General features: G+C 32.2%; 4 protein-coding genes across 5 annotated transcripts; 2 read left to right on the forward strand and 2 right to left on the reverse strand.

Moving 5' to 3' along the window:
* Positions 1 to 842: 842 nt before the first annotated feature.
* Positions 843 to 5,837, reverse strand: LOC119668571 (cuticle protein 38-like). 2 transcript variants are annotated; one of them, XM_038078122.1, is made up of 3 exons: positions 5,826 to 5,837; positions 5,451 to 5,760; positions 843 to 1,192 (listed from the first exon to the last, which is right to left on the reverse strand). In XM_038078122.1, exons 1-3 carry the CDS (start codon positions 5,835 to 5,837, stop codon positions 843 to 845), a joined length of 672 nt encoding a protein of 223 aa, XP_037934050.1. The 2 variants fall into 2 exon arrangements, with proteins under 2 accessions (XP_037934050.1, XP_037934052.1); XM_038078124.1 differs by lacking the exons at positions 5,451 to 5,760; positions 5,826 to 5,837 and adding an exon at positions 1,302 to 1,313 and having other exon boundaries at positions 843 to 1,238.
* Positions 1,896 to 2,478, forward strand: LOC119668572 (cuticle protein 38-like). The gene is made up of 2 exons (XM_038078125.1): positions 1,896 to 1,907; positions 1,966 to 2,478. The coding sequence occupies exons 1-2, from the start codon at positions 1,896 to 1,898 to the stop codon at positions 2,476 to 2,478; spliced, it is 525 nt and encodes a 174-aa protein (XP_037934053.1).
* A 575-nt stretch (positions 5,838 to 6,412) lies between the features above and the next one.
* On the forward strand, positions 6,413 to 6,917 carry LOC119668573 (cuticle protein 38-like). Its single transcript, XM_038078126.1, has 2 exons — positions 6,413 to 6,424; positions 6,483 to 6,917. Exons 1-2 carry the CDS (start codon positions 6,413 to 6,415, stop codon positions 6,915 to 6,917), a joined length of 447 nt encoding a protein of 148 aa, XP_037934054.1.
* Positions 6,918 to 9,432: 2,515 nt separating this feature from the next.
* Positions 9,433 to 10,188, reverse strand: LOC119672965. The gene is made up of 2 exons (XM_038084150.1): positions 10,065 to 10,188; positions 9,433 to 9,978 (listed from the first exon to the last, which is right to left on the reverse strand). Exons 1-2 carry the CDS (start codon positions 10,071 to 10,073, stop codon positions 9,679 to 9,681), a joined length of 309 nt encoding a protein of 102 aa, XP_037940078.1. The 5' UTR covers positions 10,074 to 10,188; the 3' UTR covers positions 9,433 to 9,678.
* Between the last annotated feature and the right edge of the window lie 1,152 nt (positions 10,189 to 11,340).

The raw sequence follows: 11,340 nt of genomic DNA on the forward strand, positions 1-11,340 counted from the left end.
GGCAGTGAAGATGAGTAAATATATTAAGAAATCGATTCTTTGGTTTAGATAGGCAGGTACGAGTCGATTGATGTGGGTCTAGCAAAATTCAGGGATTGAACAGTAACTGAATCCAGGTTGCACAGTGGATAATACATATATCTCCTAGCGTTTATTCATAATTAGCTTATTTAGATTAAAGATCTTCGTATGGCACTTAACCTCATAAGCGACGTTAATAAAAAAACTGCCTAGATGAAGCATTGTAAAAGTGCTATAATACCACAGTAAATGCAATGAATTTATTGAAGACAATCCTCCCATGAAATTTTTCATTTTATTTTTTAAACAATTAATATTTAATTGTTCAATTTCTGTGAAATGCACAACCACATACGCCTGAGTATATCAATCCAGTCTCAGCGCGTATAAACAAACTAGATCTAGATACTATATATTATCTACTATTCTTTACTAAATAATGCACTAATTAATTGATATAAAAATTTATATCACTGTAAATAAAATTGTATAGATCAGATTTGCTTTACTTAGAAAAATAAAGGCTTTAGATCTGAAAAATAGTGTTAACAAATTTTTAATTATAGTATAATGGTAACGCTAAAGTTAACTGGTTCATAAACTAAAACATATTCCATTTAAAATCTCATAGTTTAAATGTATGTTCTGAAGCTCTAAACTTAATTATAGTAACTAGTGCTACTCCGATTAAAATAAAAAAAATCCCTAGAAGACAATCCTAAGAAGTTAATACTGTAGATAGTTATTAAAGTAGATGTATATTAAATTAAAAATTATAAATTCATTTATTTATATATCAGTCATTCAACGTAAGATCTCGTTTACAATAAAACTGGAGCAGCTGAGAGTGATGCAGAGTATGCCAATGGTGAACTATAGGTCAAAGGAGCAGCAGCATAAGCAGCGCGAGCTAATGACGCTGAGTAGGCTAAAGGAGAAGCGTAAGCCAAAGGAGCAGCAGCGGCCAAAGGAGCAGCTACAGGTCCAACAGTTTTCACAATTGGAGCAGCAACTAATGGAGCAGCAACTGGAGCAGCAGCAACAATTGGTGCAGTAGCGATTCCATTGAAATTTCTAGCAACAACTTGACTACTTGTAGCAGTAACAAAAGGTGCTGGAGCAGCTACGACAGCAGCAGGTGCAGTATAGGCTAATGGAGCACTTAGTAGACCTGGTTTAGCAGCAACACAGGCGATGACAGCGAAGATGACAACGACCTGAAATAACATAGTAAATAATATTATTAGAAATATCCTTCTATAATTTCTTAATTAACTTACAAATTTGAACATTTTGGTTGGATGTTTTTTTGTACTTTAAGTTACTGTGAGGAGAACTAAAACGTTTTTGATATCAAACAAAGAGTTTCACACTATTTTTATACAAAAATTTGTATAAGTGAAATGATTCACTTCACAATTGCTAGTTGCTAGTTGATAGTTGATAGTTGGTAATTGGTAGTTGCCTGTTACCGATTTTTATTTACGAGTTCAATTTTAATTTTAAATTTCAATTTCAATTCATTGACTTAACGCGTTTGTATCTTAAAACGGTTATTGTAGTTTTTGAACTTCATTAAAATTCTCCACACAAATTCCCAAAAATTGTATAAATGAGGTTTCAGTGTTTAATATAAGAAACAAGCAATTTAACATATTTTATAAAATAGTTTTGGAATATTGAATGGAATGACTCAAATATTTTGTTTTGCATAAATGCAGAAGGACAAGTGCAAGAAATGACCTTTTTAAGCATTTTGCTTCACATTTGCAGTTGAAATTTGTATAAAAAGAATTCAGTTTCGGAAGAATATATCAAATACAAATCAGCTTTTGTTTCACAAACAAACACAAATTAAACTCACAACAAACAAAATGTTCAAATTCGTAAGTTAATCAAGAAATGGTAAAAGGATATTTTTAACAAGATTATTTACTCTTTCAGGTCGTTGTCATCTTCGCTGTCGTTGCCTGTGTTGCTGCTAAGCCTGGTCTGCTTAGTGCTCCATTAGCTTACACTGCACCCGCTGCTGTTGTAGCTGCTCCAGCACCTTATGTCACAGCCACAAGTAGTCAATATGTTGCCAGAAACTTTAATGGAATCGCTGCTGCACCAATTGTTGCTGCTGCTCCAGTTGCTGCTGCTGCTCCATTAGCTGCTGCTCCAATTGTGAAAACTGTTGCACCTGTAGCTGCTCCTTTAGCCGCTGCTGCACCTCTGGCTGCTGCTGCTCCATTGGCTTATTCTGCTCCTGTTGTTAGTGCTGCTTATGCTGCTGCTCCAGTTGGTTATGTTAATGCTCATTTGGATGCTGCTTATGCTGCCGACAGTGTTCACATCGGACAAAGATACGATGGCGCCATTTTGCCAGCAACTTATGCCGCTGTTTCTCCAGTTGCTGCTCCAGTAGCACCAGTTGCTCCATTGAAATATACAGCCGCTCCTGTTTTGCTCTAAACTGTTATTGTTAACCAATTATAATGATCTACTTTCCTTCGAATAAACTACTGATCTGATATTTTTAAGCAAATTCTTTGGTTTTATTTATAAAAAATTATGAAATTCTATTATGATATATTTTTGGTCTTGTTTATTTTAGTTTGTGAATCAACTTCTTATTAATGTGTGCTATTTGTGTACACTAAACATCCCTGAAGAAGAAAACATTTTTGAAATTTATTAAATTTAAGGACATCCTTATGATTATCCTTATCGCAGATGATTCTTTGAATTAAATTATAATAAGTCCACATTCTAAATTGTATTAAATTTCTATTTTTTGAATCTTCCTTTCACTTTGTGCATCATGAGTCCAACCACTACTGGCATTGTCTCAATATAGACTTGGCTTATTTTTATACTAAAATATTTATGGTACTTTTTTGGTGTTCGCCCTGCATTAGAGCATGCGTCTAAACATAATGTGTGATAACTTCGTAGTTTTTCAAATGATCTGCTTGAAATTTGAAATACAGTCAACCATAACTCGAATTTTCTATAACTCGAACCAAAAACAATGCACCAAGGTTTTAGAGGGTATATTACATACAATTTTGCTTCCATAACTCGAACTTCTATAACTTGAATTTCTCTAATATGGGAAAGTGCATTCTATAATTCGAATTTTTTTTTTAAGTATAAATGCATTTTGCTGCTAGGGGAAATCCCTTTTTCCGAACCAAATGCTTAATTTTTTCTTTTTTATGTTGCTTCTGCAAATGCCAGTCGTTTGCAATGTGGTTTAAACTAAATAAAATAAATTCCAATGCTACTCTTAACGATTATATTGAGCTTGACAACAAAATTTTTACATCAAGCTTTCCTACAGATAACGATATTACTGAGCATTATTGCTCTGAATCAGTGGATCCGATTTTAAGCGCAAAGGAAAGTGTGATGAGGGTTTAGTAGATGAAATTGCTCATCAACCTTTCAAGAATGAAGTACAAGATTCATTCAAAATTCTAAATTTTTATTTACAAACGTATGAGACTCCAACTGATGAAATAAATTGGATCTGTTTTTACTAAAATTAAGAAAAAGTAATTAAAATCCCAAACCCTAATTTCTGATTATTTTACTTCACTATAACTTCTGTGTTTTATTTGATTAAAAATAAATAAATATCTTAAAATACATATCTTAAAAAAATTCTCGAACTCGAAGTCTCCACAAATCGAACCTTTTCTTTGCAGAATTGGACTTCGAGTTATGGAAGTTTGACTGTATAATTAAATTGAATATTTTTAAAATAAAAAATATTGTTTTATTATTTGGGTTTTTTTTTGTTAATATATATATGAGGTTTATTAAAGTCATATTGTACATTAATTTTAAGTGATTTGTGGCACCTGAAACAGGTGGCAAACAATGTGTGATGAATAAATTTTCGTTATTTGTAAAACTTTAATAATTGGCTTCTCCAAAAAATATTCTAGACAAAACTCAGATACATTGTTTGGGTATAGCAGATAGAAAGACAAAAGTCCATAAAACAGAATAATTCATTTTTTGTGCATTTTTACCATTACATTTAACTGTTTATGGAACTTCTTTCCACGTCAATAGTGAAATATTTATATGGGCTTAAGATGGGGCAATTTCTACGAAAAATCAATTTCACGAAGATTGAAATTTGTAAAAATTGAACAATTACTTCATTATTATTATTATTTTAATTTTAAATGCATTGATATACTCTACCGTTTCTATAAAAATTTTAAAATATATATTTCATATATTACTAATTAATATGTATTTTTTATATATTTAAATGTTAATATTTATTAAAATTTATTTAACATTGATTTATATATTTATTTATATATATATATAAGTTATGATTTTAAAAGTAATTCAATTTTTACCACTGCTGTTGTTAATAGAGCAATAACTGCTACCATTTCTTTCATGATATAAGTTAAATTCAGTAAACAATTATTTATGCATAAATAATAATAATAATTAAATATATATCTTGCAGCTTTTCATTACATTTATATTAAAATTAAATTGTTTACTTGCATTCGATAGCGATTAGCAACTCTGTTTGATTTCACCACGAAGGAAATACAACAAAACAGCTTCATACTACGGCCAAACTTACAAAGATCTTTTAACGATATTCTAAAGATATTTATATATTTTATAAATAAAAAGATATTTTAAGATATTTTAAAATTTATTTGGTATTTGCTGTGTTAGGTTGTCATTTTGTGTTTGTGTTTTATATGAGTGTGACATGTGTTACTTTTCTGTACTCAGCCATGCCCGCGGTTTTGTAACACTAAATTTATATGTAATAAAATTTTAGTCATTACAAACTTTGCATTAAGGAAATTTACCCACACTTATGCCAATCGTGGTGGGACTCAGGATGCACAAAGTGAAGGGAAGATTCAAAATATATAAATTTACAATACAATTTAGAATGTGGACTTAATATAATTTAATTCAAAGAATCATCTGCGATAAGGATAATCATAAGGATGTCCTTACAATAACAATACAATAAATTTAAAAAATATTTCTACTTCAGGGATGATAAGTGTACACAAATAGCACACATTAATAAGAAGTTGATTCACAAAATAAAATAAACAAGACCATAAATATATCATAATAGAATTTCATAATTTTTTATAAATAAAACCAAAGTATTTGCTTAAAAATATCAGATCAGTAGTTTATTCGAAGGAAAGTAGATCATTATAATTGGTTAACGATAACAGTTTAGAGCAAAACAGGAGCAGCGGAATATTTCAATGGAGCAACTGGTGCTACTGGAGCAGCAACTGGAGCAACAGCGGCATAAGTTGCTGGCACAATGGCGCCATCGTATCTTTGTCCGATGTGAACACTGTCGGCAGCATAAGCAGCGTCCAAATGAGCATTAACATAAGCAACTGGAGCAGCAGCATAAGCAGCACTAACAACAGGAGCAGAATAAGCCAATGGAGCAGCAGCAGCCAGAGGTGCAGCAGCGGCTAAAGGAGCAGCTACAGGTGCAACAGTTTTCACAATTGGAGCAGCAGCTAATGGAGCAGCAACTGGAGCAGCAGCAACAATTGGTGCAGCAGCGATTCCATTAAAGTTTCTGGCAACATATTGACTACTTGTGGCTGTGACATAAGGTGCTGGAGCAGCTACAACAGCAGCGGGTGCAGTGTAAGCTAATGGAGCACTAAGCAGACCAGGCTTAGCAGCAACACAGGCAACGACAGCGAAGATGACAACGACCTGAAAGAGTAAATAATCTTGTTAAAAATATCCTTTTAACATTTAATCAAGAAATGTTAACTTACGAATTTGAACATTTTGTTTGTTGTGAGTTTAATTTGTGTTTGTTTATGAAACAAAAGCTGATTTGTTTTTGATATATTCTTCCGAAACTGAATTCTTTTTATACAAATTTCAACTGCAAATGTGAAGCGAAATGCTTAAAAAGGTCATTTCTTGCACTTGTCCTTCTGCATTTATGCAAAACAAAATATTTGAGTCATTCCATTCAATATTCCAAAACTATTTTATAAAATATGTTAAATTGCTTGTTTCTTATATTAAACACTGAAACCTCATTTATACAATTTTTGGGAATTTGTGTGGAGAATTTTAATGAAGTTCAAAAACTACAATAACCGTTTTAAGATACAAACGCGTTAAGTCAATGAATTGAAATTGAAATTTAAAATTAAAATTGAACTCGTAAATAAAAATCGGTAACAGGCAACTACCAACTACCAACTATCAACTAGCAACTAGCAATTGTGAAGTGAATCATTTTACTTATACAAATTTTTGTATAAAAGTAGTGTGAAACTCTTTGTTTGATATCAAAAACGTTTTAGTTCTCTTCACAGTAACTTAAAGTACAAAAAAACATCCAATCAAAATGTTCAAATTTGTAAGTTAATTGAGAAATTATAGAAGGATATTTCTAATAATATTATTTACTATTTCAGGTCGTTGTCATCTTCGCTGTCATCGCCTGTGTTGCAGCTAAACCCGGTCTACTAAGTGCTCCATTAGCCTATACTGCACCTGCTGCTGTCGTAACTGCTCCAGCACCTTTTGTTACTGCTACAAGTAGTCAAGTTGTTGCTAGAAATTTCAATGGAATCGCTGCTGCACCAATTGTCGCCGCTGCTCCAGTTGTGAAAGCTGTTGCACCTGTTGCTGCTCCTTTGGCCGCTGCTGCTCCCTTGGCTTATGCTTCTCCTTTAGCGTATTCAGCTCCATTAGCCCGCGCTGCTTATGCCGCTGCTCCTTTGGCTTACGCTTCTCCTTTAGCCTACTCAGCTCCATTAGCCCGCACTGCTTATGCTGCTGCTCCTTTGGCCTATAGTTCACCATTGGCATACTCTGCACCACTCTCAGCTGCTCCAGTTTTATTGTAAATGATTTGTTATTTTGACTGATATATAAATAAATGAATAAAATTAAGTAAGTTGTAAAATTAATTCATGGCATAATTTGTTTTAATTGAAACGAACAATATTTAGGTGCATAGCATAAGTTGTGTGAAAAAAATGAGATTTTGTTAACAGTTCTATAGTATTTCAAAAAGTCATCGTTATTCTTTGTGGGGCTGTTTGGTAAGTCGGTAATAACTGCTTTATATATATTTTGAAATTCGTAGATTGGTTTCTTAAACAGTAGTGAATTGCAGTAACAAAGTTTTATTATTTATGTTTACCTGTTTAGAGTATCGCCAAATACCCATTATCAGTGGCCTCAGAATTATTTTTCATATTTAATTATTCGTACCTATATACATTTTTAAGCCTGCAAGTTCCAAACATTATTTAATACCCTGCTAAATTTGAAGCTCAGAATTAGTGTTCATTAGCGAAATGACCCAAAGCCGTATCTTAGATTTAAGCCATAAAAACAGTCAAAACGTTAAGCTAGTAAAAATAATTTTAATAATGTTAAGTTTAACCGAGACCATACCAACAACAAAAATAAAAATAATATTAGGTGATAATCTCAAAGTATATATTGTCACATAAATGCAGAAAGTAGTAGGTAAAAACGGTCGACTTAGTCAGAGAGCGTTTACCTTGCTTGAAAACGCGTAAATTGTAAATACCAGTCGACTGATTGTGAGAAATTCGATTAATAAAAGTATCACTAATAATAATAATGGTTGGAAGTCCTTTTCATCAAGTGTATAGAACTCAAAGAACACTTATCACTTTTCATATATCACTACTTATCAATCGACTCTCATAATATTCGTTTTTAATAGTTTGCTTTTTTCAGGCGGATGGAGAACTGTGTCCACAATTTGATCTAATGTAGCAAATTACTTACTTATTTACTTACTTAGTTGGCTATTACAGAAGTTAGTCGTATTTAGACGCATCCAGTAGGCTTCGGCATCCAACCTGATTAGCGGCTTATGTCCTTTACCGCGTTTTGCGCTAGTGAATGGAGTTTTAAGCACCTTTCAACCCTTTCCTATAGCTTGTACAGCTCTTTGTTCCATCTAATTCGATACTCTTCCACAATGCGTAAGGGACCATTGATATTCAGAAGAATTTTCCTCTCGAATGTTCCTAACGTTTTTTCATGCTATTGGTTATTGTTTCCACTAAGAAACATGAAATACGTGATTTTTATATGTCGGCATATATGCTTTATGTCTCAATTGCCTACCTAGACTGAAATAATATATGTTAATATGTTGACTTGAGTTATTCTTCGCTTAATCTTTAGATTGGCGTCATTTTTAGTGTTTACTCTGGTTCCCAAATAAACACAGTATTCCACAACATCAAACTAATAGTTGTGAAAAATGAAAAGGGTCCATTAACACCAAAAAAATTTGATATCAAAAATAAAATTCTTCTTTATAAGCAAATAATTATGAGTGTATTACTTATAGCAATGCTGCTCCATTCACCATTAGAAAACTCCAAACTTATCAGAATATTGTACTGAGATGCATGCTGAAAAAATTTCGAAATGAAGACATACAGAAAGACTGGAATTATTCGATTCAGTGGAAGCGCACACTATGTTAATTCACAATTGCACTCTCTCAAATCTAATGCTATATATATTCCGTCAGGCAAATATGCTGGGCTTCAAAGCATAGTTCTATAAAATCATCTGAATAACTTATTATCAGTATACAGAGGAGCTTTTATTACAGTGGATCATCTAAATGGTCACTATTGATTACACTATTGAGCAAAAGTGCTTTAGACTTTAACTCGCGTTTGATTAAGCAAAGAAGAAGTAGAAGTGAAAATGATTGTAACAAATTAGTAATATTTAAAAATAATTTTTATTGTTTATAAATTTCTATATTATTGCATTTTTAAAATTTAAAAAAATCAAGTCAGGCATTTAATTTCACACTTGAAAATAAATAAGAAATTCCGTTGAAACTAAAAGCGAACTGCAAGCAGTGAATGGCCTTTACCGAATTATCAAACACATCACGTATGAAAATTAAAAAATCGTTGTGAACACTGGTGACCACTTTATGGTTGGCCAGTTGAGTAGTAAACATTGGACACAATAGGTCAGAAGATATATGGAACCAAGTACAAAAAAGCTAAGCAAAATATGATTTGCTTTGTTTTGCTACTTCCATTTACTTAAGTATAGTTTTTCTGAATTTTATATGTTACCACATGTGCACATACATTATTTGGTTATAAATGATTTATGTCAAGGTTAGATAAACTTTTTTGGTAGTTATAGGTTGAGTGACCGACCTTTAAAGACATTCGATGCAATTGTACAATTTTTTTCAATATAATTTATGTATCTAATGTCATACGTAAAATCAACAGAAATTCCCTTGTTTTGACTACATTAAAATTAAGGTTAAAAAATAAAAAATGATTTTATACATTATTAAGTTAATATATAACTTTATTTAATTACATTAAATATGTAGAATTAATAATAATTAAATATGATAATATGCATTTTCGATAAGCTAAAAATCAACAGCAAAAACAACAACAACAAAGTAGTGTGCTGAAGATTATCTGGGCGTATGAGTAACATTGAGTATTAGTGCCAGCATTAAAAAGTAAAAGTATGAAATGCCAAAGCTGTTAGAGTGAAAGTACTTGTTAGCTGCCGACTGACTTAAGTTGCAATAGGAATGCTGCACTGTATTCTTTGCTGTGGGAGCTACCATAATGTGCCGCCATAACTACTGTAACCATAACCATAAGCAGGATAATAACCATAAGGATAAGAAGTGCCGTATCTGTAAATGTTCGTGGTAGGATATACGCCAGCGTACGTTGGATATGCGGCGTTTGGCACAACTGCAGTGGGCACATAGCCAGGCACATAGTAACGTCCGTAATTGCGTACAAACACTTGACTGCTATGTGCAGTGGGTATGCCAGCAATATGGTATGTGGGTGTGGCAGGTATAACACTGCCAGCAGCAACAGCTGCACAAATGCTGATGAGCAATAATTGCTAGAAATAAAATTAAACATTTACACTTGTTGATGATAAGAAAAAAACATATAAAAAATATTAAAGCGCACTTATAGGTAACATACAATTTTCATAGTGATCCTTAGCTATATCCCTTGTGATGTGTGTAGCAAAAATAAACGTAATAATATCGTGGATAGCGTATCAAAATTCAAATGCACTGCAATGTATAACAAATGCTTTTGGACAGCTGCAAGCAATTGTTGCACTTTATATGCACTCTGTTAGTGCATCTAGCTACTTCCTTATTTGGGTGAAATGCCGAGCTGACATGGCTAATAACGCCTGCTGCTTCTCATTTGTATATTTATATTCAAATTCAAATCAAATGCAATGTTCGTAAGTTTTTTTTATTCATGCAGTTTTCTGTTTGGCTACTGAATATTCCATGGCTTCTCATATTCGTTTTAAATTTTGGTTAATGTTTTTGGTTTGAAACTATTTTAGTATTGAATACTCGACAGATGCGAAGAAAGATAAACTTTTCAGTTGCTTTAGGGAAATATAGTTTTAAGCAAATTGATCTACATATGTCAATCAAATATCAAATAAATATATAAATTATGCAGCAATACGTTGTAATAATACTAATGAGATAGCTTGATCTGAGATGTATCTTGCATATTAATCCGACATACTTTTATGAAAAATTAACGTATGTGTACTTTGTACCATATAAAAAATATTTCGCAGAGGTGTCCAAACTCTTTAAATGTATATTGTGAGCAATTGATTGGTTATTGCGATAATAAGAATATCAATAAATTCGTTATAATACACTATATCGATTATATATAAGATTAGTTGCAGTTATGTTGTGTTAGAATGTTAATGAGAAAGAAATTTTATTACGTTTGATAAATTTTTATTTAGTGTCCAGACGTCCAGTCCCTAGAGAAGACTGAAGATTGGCATTTCACTCAATCTTATTTTGTTGTTCAAAGCTCCAGTCACTAGTTAAGCTCAATAGACTGAATCCGTAAGACTAGAGTTATGTCACTACGGAAACTTGCATTTAATATCTCAAGCAAGCACAGCATAATCTCACATCCACCTTTTAAATGTGTCAACTTGATAACAGGTACGCTCTGTAAACGGAACGGCCAAGTATCATCGACAATACCCGGACTCATTGGCGAGTAATCACTAGAAATATTAATAATATAAGAATAATTTTTTAGTTATTTGTTAACAACACTAAAGGAATCAATAGAGTGAGAACTTTAAAATGTTTAATTTTTGGCTTGGGCTATTGTCAAATGTAAACAAGATCATTTTAATTTAGAACAATATTTTTGAAATATTTTGCAAAATGATGCCGGACATTACATAACACAGAGA

Source organism: Teleopsis dalmanni, chromosome 1 (assembly GCF_002237135.1).
Source record: "Teleopsis dalmanni isolate 2A chromosome 1, ASM223713v2, whole genome shotgun sequence".
Classification (NCBI taxonomy): Eukaryota; Metazoa; Arthropoda; class Insecta; order Diptera; family Diopsidae; genus Teleopsis; species Teleopsis dalmanni.

Coding starts and splice junctions, on each gene's coding strand:
- LOC119668571 (XM_038078122.1), bottom strand. Junction 1,193..5,450: donor TTATTCTGCTCCTGTTGTTA/GTGCTGCTTATG, acceptor CTGCTAAACCAG/GTCTACTAAGTGCTCCATTA.